The sequence below is a fragment of the Mobula birostris genome, chromosome 12, assembly GCF_030028105.1.
Source record: "Mobula birostris isolate sMobBir1 chromosome 12, sMobBir1.hap1, whole genome shotgun sequence".
Classification (NCBI taxonomy): Eukaryota; Metazoa; Chordata; class Chondrichthyes; order Myliobatiformes; family Myliobatidae; genus Mobula; species Mobula birostris.
In genome coordinates, this window is record NC_092381.1 from 45,192,739 (window position 1) to 45,201,214 (window position 8,476).

Below are 8,476 nucleotides of genomic sequence, written 5' to 3' on the forward strand. Positions count from 1 at the left end.
GTACGCAGTTTTGGGCCCCATATCCAAGAAAGAATGTGATGGCATTGGACAGGGTACAGATGAGGTTTATGAGAATGATCCCAGGAATGAAAGGTTCAACATATGAGGAATGAAAGGTTTAACTCGCTGGAGTTTGGAAGAATGTTGGGGGGGGGGGGGGGGAGAGAGGGAAATTTCACTGAAACCTATTGAATACTGAAAAACTTATCTCGAGTTGACATGGAGAGGATATTTCCAGTAGTGGAGAAGTCTAGTGAAAGACAGCCCAGCCTCAGAATACAAGGGGACCTCTTTATGACAGACAAGAGGGGGAATTTCTTCAGTTGGTGAATATATGATATTCATTGCCACAGGTGACTGTGCAGGGCAAGTCATTGGGTATATTTAAAGTAGAAGTTGACAGGTCATAAAGGTGTCAAAGGTTACACAAAACAGAGTTGAGAGGATAAATAAATCAGCCCTAAGCAAATGGCAGAGCTGACTCGATGGGCCGAATAGCCTAATTCTGCTCCTATGTCTTTTTATGGTCATTGTGTTTAGACCTATAATGGAGCAAAAAAAATATCACCCACTTCAACACTAAAAAATAAAAAACAAAAACAAGGGCATTCAGATAACAATCAATCTTCCAGAAGAGAAGATGCAAAGACACTACAATAAAAATGTGAAAAGAACAGAGATAATAACAACATTTCTCTCGTGCTATGCAAAACAAAAGACAATGAATAACTCTATGAAGGAGATAGAGGGAACTTAAATACTCACCCTGATGGATCACTATAGCTTTGATGGTATCCAACTCTGACATAAAGCTAATCACCTTTATACTTGTTCCTTTCTGCGCAGCTTTAATGTTAAAACTGGTATTACAAAGCACCATGGATTAACTAAAATTAAATAGGAGGAAGGTGCTTACTGTGGTTCCATCAACAGCAACGTAGACTTTTGACCTGCTGGAATATACTTCAATGTCCAGAACCTTCCGGCCGTGTGATGGCCTTCGAGCAGTTTCCATATTCGGCATTGCATCGTCTACCACAGAAACAAGATGATATCCATAAAACACCTATGGAGGAGCTGGCAGAACTGAGTTATACCAGACAAGTACAAAAATGTCAGCAATATGCATGCTCAGCATAGAGAAGTTGCTGGCAGTACAGATATATACCACCCATCTCCAACTATTAATTATACTGTGAATCTGGGGCATTCTCTACACCAGATGGCCATGGAAATTCAGTGTGTACAGTATGCTTACAATGCGAGGAATAAATTTTTAGACAAAGGGAATCAAGATTTATGTAGCTAGAGAAATGCAGCGGTTAAGACAAGTCCACATCTCATTAGAAGAGGTAGTAGCTAAGAGGGAACCAATTCTCACTCCTTTTCTTCATGTTTTTAAAAGTGGCTAATGTACTAAAATTTGAAAGTAAACCATAAACTGTAAAGCAAAGCAAATCACTTCAACGATTTGTTATGCATATAAAACACCAGCCACTTAAATCTTCAAATCAAAAATGATAAAAGGATTACATGTAATCATTACCCCATCAAGCTTTATTCTCCTGTTAAAGTTACCAAAGCTAGACTTAAAAAGGCCACACTGACATGTATCATCAAAAAGCAGTGTCAATTTAATCCTTAGATAAAGCAAATTTTACACGTACAGTTGCAAGAAAAAGTTTGTGAACCCTTTGCAATCACCTGGTTTTCTGAATTAATTACTTCATAAAATATGTTCTGAGCTTCATCTTCTTGCAACTGTACACGAGGACTATCTAAAATGCATTGTTCTTTGCGATTTCAATGAAAGCAAGCATAGGCAATCTCTATCTATGGCTATCTATATTTGAAAGGTTACACCTTAACCTCAGCATGGGTGAAAGAACTGACATCACATATCTTTATATAGCTAGAAACTGTTATACGTTTACATTGTTGACAAAAATAATAATAAAGTGTAGAAATCTTTACATAAACTGACCATAGTCTTCTTCAAGCTCTTCTTCATTTGCTGCTCTTCTTGTGTCCAAAATAAGCTTAACGTTGACAATTATGGTTACAAGTAAAAACAGGAGCGCACCAGTCTGGAAGACAAATGTATTTGATCAAACCTGTGCTGATAAAAAACATCAGAATGCAAAAAAAACAAAACATTAGCCCAAATATTTCAATTGCCTGCAATAACCAAATGCAAACATAAAATACTTAAATAACTTGACAGCGAATTTGATACCCATGTTCCACATTTTATTATCATAGCTTTGTTATATTTAATGCAATCAGTGTGAGGTGGCTCTTCAGATAACTGTTCACTCACTACAACATCAATGATTACTTTACATCCTACAATGGTTAAGTAACTGACAACATACAGTGTTGAACTAAAAATGTAAAGAGGGCTTCTGCTGATTAGATATACAGAAACACCAAAACCAGATAGAATTTAAGAGTGCAGGAGACACCGTGTTGTCACGGGAGGTGAATCAACTTACAAGTTAATAACAGAAAGCACTGAAAAGCTGCCTGCTATCAATGTGCAGCCACAATCAACCAACTCTTGAAAGAAAATCCTAACCTCCAGTTGTTCCTGTCTCTCTCAGGGTTCTGAAGCTATGGCATTGCAGCTACGTGCCAAGTACTAGAAAATGCAATCAATGGAGGTGGGTATTTGACGGTCAGCACAGACATGACACCAAAAGGTCTGTGCCTCTGCTGCATGACAATAAAAGCAGTCAATGATCAACCAAACTGTTGCAAACTGATTGAAATCAGCCAGCTATTTAAATAGGACAGCTAAATAGCAACACCCTTCTCAGTCCTGCCATCAGACGATCTATGTTTTCCCATCTGACAAATCAGTACATATTCCCACCAAACCAGCATCTGCAATCTTTCATGCCCATTTTCACCACTTGCTTGGGGATCCACATGAAGTCCCACTGTAGAAGTTTGAGATGCTCTGTGCCTTGCCAAGTATTCCTAATCGACTGTGATTACTCAGGCCAAGAATCTCCAGGAGTCCTTGCAATCCTTCCCCTTCTTCTTCCTCCCACCAAGACTGAGGAAGTACAGGAGGAAGATAGGGAGCCTAGTGACCTGGTGTCAAGACGACCTTTCTCCCTAGTGTCAGAAAAAACAAAATACTTCAGGAATCAGGACAGAGTACATGTATCAGTAATCTGTATCAATGGTTCTGAAGTGGAAGTATTTCAGAGCTTACTACTTCTAGGTGTAAATACTGCCTGTCCTGATCCAATCACGCAGATGCTAGGGGGAACGCAAGCACCTCTACTTCATCAGAAGGCTAGGGAAATTCAACATATTCCCCATAACACTCACCAATTTTTATAGATGCACCAGAGTGCAAACTATCTGGATGCATCACAGCTTGGTATGGCAAGTATTCTGCCGAGGTCACAAGAAATTGCAGAGTTTTGAACACAATCCTGCCCATCATGAAGGCCAACCTTCCCTCCACTGGCTCTGTCTACACTTCTACCTACCATGGGAAAACAGACAACATAATCGAAGACCCTCCCCCCACCCCAGATCACTCTCTCCTTTATTCCATTTCATCAGTCAGAAGATACAAACCCCTGAGAGCAGATACCATCAAACTCAAGTTCATCTTTAATGCCGCAAAACTTCCAAACAGACCTCTTGTACAATAAATTTGAACTCTTCATCTCTCACTCTACCCAGTCATGGTCCCTGCTCCTTACTTGTCTACCCGAACTCTGGTCAGCCTACAATGCTTCCTTGGTCAGCGTCTTCCAGCTAGTCCACAAAGCTGTTTATTTCACTTCTTTTACATCTGATTTTCATCTTAAATGTGTTTCTGCGATTTACAGCTGGGAGAATGATTCAGTGATCCAGTGCTTTGCTGCCTCTGAGAAGATTCCAGAAAGCAAGCTCGAGCTCGAAGCGCCTTGAGGCAAAGAAACATAGAAACGGGGCGCGAGCCAGTAATCGACTGAAGCTTTCATTAATCGCTGATTAATACGTTGAAGAAGTTTGAAACACCAAGGCAAATGCGGAAGACGGGTGAAGGTTCAGGACTGACTGCCTGCTTTTGATTGCTGAATGAAAGCATCTCTCTGCTGCCAGGGAGAAAGAGTCTATGTGGTGGCCCATTGCTCGCTGCTCCCAAAGAGCAGGCCTCTCTCTACGTTCAAGTAGTATCTCTTTCTATCGATGCTGTCGGAGGATGCTACCAAGATTCAGCATTTATGGATTGAACTTTTTCAGTCTTACGGCTTTCTATTCTGTGTTTTCACCTGTTCTTTCTCATTGGTGTGTTTTGTTAGTTTTTTTTGTGCAGGGTAGGGGTTTTGGGGGCTGATGATCATGTTACTGCTCTTTTTTGCGTGGGGGGTGAGTTTGGTATTTTTCTTTGAACGATTTCCATGTTTTTTTTTGTTTCGTAGCTATTGGAGAAGACAAATCTCAGGACAAAAGTACATGCATACTTTGGTAATAAATGAACCTTTGAATTGCAATTTCTCCGTAGCAGTAACACTATTCTGCATTGTTATTGCTTTTCCTTTTGCACCATCTCAATATACTTAAGCCTGAAGTGACATGCCAGGCAAAGCTTTTCATTGTACCTCAGTACACGTGACAAGAGCAGACTAATTTTAAGATGTCCCCTATATGTGCTTGGAAATTTATTACTATAGAGCTCTCAGTTTTGAGAATCTAGTGCCAGGGAAATGAAGTTAAGTCTTCCCATTGACCATCTAATACTTTGACAAAACTTTATAAATCCACAGTAGAAAGTATCCTTACTGGTTACATCATGGCCTGAGAGGGAAAACCAATGCTCTTGAATGGAAAAGTCCACAAAAAGTAGAGGCTACAGCCCAGTCCATCACAGGCAAAAGCCTCCACACCATTGAGCACATCTACAAAGAGCACTATCACAAGAAAGCAGCATCCATCCTCAAGGTCCCCTGCCTGAATTGAATTGAATCCAGCTCATACTCTCTTCTCACTACTGCCACCAGGAAGGAGGTACAGGAGCCTTCGGTCTCACACTACAAGGTTCAGGGACGGTTATTTTGTTCCCTTTAACTATCAGCCTCCTGAACCAGCATGGAACCACCTCAGCTATCAACTGATTCCACAAACCATGGGCTCAGTTTCAAGAATGCTGTAACTCATCTTCTCAGTATTGCTTGTTTATTTATGTTTGTACTTTGTTTTTGTATGGTTTGACTTCTTTTGCATCTTGGTTTTTCATTGATTCCACATGCTCAAAGCCTGCGCCCGCCAGCTATGTGGAGTACTTCGCCATGTATTCAACCTGAGCCTGAGGCTCTGGAGAGTTCCTGTATTGTGGAAGACGTCCTGCCTCGTCCCTGTGCCTAAGATGCCGCGCCCCAGCGGCCTCAATGACTACAGACCGGTGGCATTGACGTCCCACAACATGAAGACCCTGGAAAGACTTGTTCTGGAGCTGCTCCGGCCTACGTTCAGGCCACACTTAGATCCCCTCCAGTTCGTCTACCAGCCCCTACTAGAAGTTGAGGATGCCATCGTCTACCTGCTGAACCGTGTCTACGCCCACCTGGGCAAGCCAGCGAGCACAGTGAGGGTCATGTTTTTTGACTTCTCCAGTGCATTCAACACCATCCGCCCTGCTCTGCTGGGGGAAAAGCTGACTGCGATGCAGGTGGATGCTTCCCTGGTGTCATGGATTCTTGATTACCTGACTGGCAGACCACAGTACGTGTGCTTGCAACACTGTGTGTCCGACAGAGTGATCAGCAGCACTGGGGCTCCACAGGGGACTGTCTTGTCTCCCTTTCTCTTCACCATTTACACCTTGGACTTCAACTACTGCACAGAGTCTTGTCATCTTCAGAAGTTTTCGGATGACTCTGCCAGAGTTGGATGCATCAGCAACGGAGATGAGGTTGAGTACAGAGCTACGGTAGGAAACTTTGGCACACGGTGTGAGCAGAATTATCTGCAGCTTAATGTGAAAAAGACTAAGCAGCTAGTGGTAGTCCTGAAGAGAGCTAAGGTACCGGTGACCCGTTTCCATCCAGGGGGTCAGCGTGGACATGGTGGAGGATTAAATACCTGGGGATACGAATTGATAATAAACTGGACAGGTCTAAGAACACTGAGGCTGTCTACAAGAAGGGTCAGAGCCATCTCTATTTCCTGAGGAGACTGAGGTCCGTTAACATCTGCCGGACGATGCTGAGGATGTTCTACGAGTCTGTGGTGGCCAGTGCTATCATGTTTGCTGTTGTGTGCTGGGGCAGCAGGCTGAGGGTAGCAGACACCAACAGAATCAACAAACTCATTTGCAAGGCCAGTGATGTTGTAGGGATGGAACTGGACTCTCTCACGGTGGTGTCTGAAAAGAGGATGCTGTCTAAGTTGCATGCCATCTTGGTCAATGTCTCCCATCCATTACATAATGTACTGGGAGGGCACAGGAGTACATTCAGCCAGAGACTCATTCCACCGAGATGCAGCACAGAGCGTCATAGGAAGTCATTCCTGCCTGTGGCCATCAAACTTTACAACTCCTCCCTTGGAGGTTCAGACACCCTGAGCCAATAGGCTGGTCCTGGACTTATTTCATAATTTACTGGCATAATATGCATATTACTATTTAACTATTTATGGTTCTATTACTATTTATTATTTATGGTGCAACTGTAATGAAAACCAATTTCCTCTGAGATCAATAAAACATGACTATGACTATTTCTTTATTCTACTACAAATGCTTACAAGAAAATGGATCTGTATGGTGACATACAGTTTACCTAATCGGATGATAAATTTACTTTGAACTTCGGTGTAGAACCCAGAAGATGGGGAATTAAGCACAGACATTGAACCCAGAAGATGGGGAATTAAGCACAGACATTGAACCCAGAAGATGGGGAATTAAGCACAGACATTGAACCCCTATCCCACCTATTTTAGAGACTTCTGCAGACACCCTATAGCCTCATGGAGCATACAGCACAGCAACCAGAACTTCAATTGCCATCTCCAATGCAACCATGAAATACCATTTCATTACTAATCCCATCATCTACACTTCCTGCGTGTTGTGAGAGTCTCTACCACTGCCTGAGGCGCCGATTGTTACGAAGTGGCACTGCAGATATGAAGTCAGGCTCCCATTTCTCCTTCCACTCCACCCCCTTCCTTCTCTTTCCACTCCCCTCGACCTTTCCTACCCCGCTTCCTCCTTCCCCTTCCCCTCCCCACCCCCTGCGGCTCCCGTGTACACCGACAGGGAGCGGGGCTATGCCCGGCGCCAAGGCCTCCTCACCTGGCACAGCCTCCTGACCGATCGCTGTCCCCTCAGCCTGTACTTCCAGCTGATGAACCAGCTCCTGTGCCGCCGCGGGACGAACGGCTTGGCTCGCGGGTTCGGCTTCCACTCGTCCATCAGAGGCGACCTGCTGCCGTCCGGTCCGGCCTTCATTCACCACCAGGAATCATTGTTTCCCGTACCCGGACCCAAGCTGCAGGCCCGAATCTGGACCCCTGGTCATCGCCCACCCCGCGATTCACTTCCGGGTCCTAGCCGTGAATAGACCTTATTCACAACCGCCATCTTGAATTCTGCGACCTCTGTTGTTCATCGGGTTAACTGTAATCAGAGAATAGAATTTATATTGTTACACATATATTTGAAGTGTTGTAAATGATTGTTCAAAATAAATTTGATTTTCTCCTTGCACGTATCTCATCTGAGACATCTGCATGACAGTTTCTCTCCTATTTCATTTCTTGCTTGACAGCGCAGAACGACTCACCACAACCCCCCAGGGCCTCACATTATTTATGTTTTTTTTGTCCATGAAAGTATTATTTCACCTCGAATACCAGTAATAGTTCAATAATTACATGCAAACTTTACTTTGAGCTAACATACTTTCAATATGAGCAAACTCATTCTGTTCGGTTTGCATTAAAATTTCTCTTAGTATGTATTAGGATTAGACAGTTTCCTCATGACACAGCAATTTGGATATATGGATAGATAACTTAGTATTAGATTAGAACGTTGCTCACATTTACTATTGATCTCTTATTACTCTACCGGAGAAGATGGTACAATGTTACCTGAAATGCTGCAGTCCATGAGTGGAAGCTGCTCCTATTGTAAAATGCAAGACTTGAGTTTCCGTAACAATCCCTTTGGGGCTTGAAGTAATCATGAACTATGCTACAGCTGATGGTAATATGGGAAACAAAAGGGAATGCAGAGAGTTCTAGGATGTTGACTCAGGAATAATGAAGGACAAGTAATGTATTTCCAAGCCAGTAAGTTATGTAAATTTCAAGGGAGGGAAGTTTGCAGATAATGATGCTCCCATCATCCTGTACATCGTCAACATCCCAGTTGTGTGGTACAGCTCATGAAGTCTTAGCATCTAATTGCAGAATTTTCTGTAAACAATACACGTTAAAGCAATGGTACACAACTTAC

General features: G+C 42.9%; 1 protein-coding gene across 2 annotated transcripts in view; it reads right to left on the bottom strand.

Moving 5' to 3' along the window:
* pomgnt1 (protein O-linked mannose N-acetylglucosaminyltransferase 1 (beta 1,2-)) overlaps positions 1–7,557 on the bottom strand; it is an 82,877-nt gene extending 75,320 nt beyond the window's left edge. For both annotated transcript variants that reach the window (XM_072273715.1, XM_072273717.1), the window contains exons 1-3: positions 7,310–7,557; positions 1,985–2,087; positions 917–1,032 (exon numbers count right to left, since the gene is read on the bottom strand). In XM_072273715.1, the coding sequence (XP_072129816.1) occupies positions 917–1,032; positions 1,985–2,087; positions 7,310–7,465 (375 nt within the window). In that variant the 5' untranslated portion in view covers positions 7,466–7,557. The remainder of the gene's footprint in view (positions 1–916; positions 1,033–1,984; positions 2,088–7,309) is intronic.
* Between the last annotated feature and the right edge of the window lie 919 nt (positions 7,558–8,476).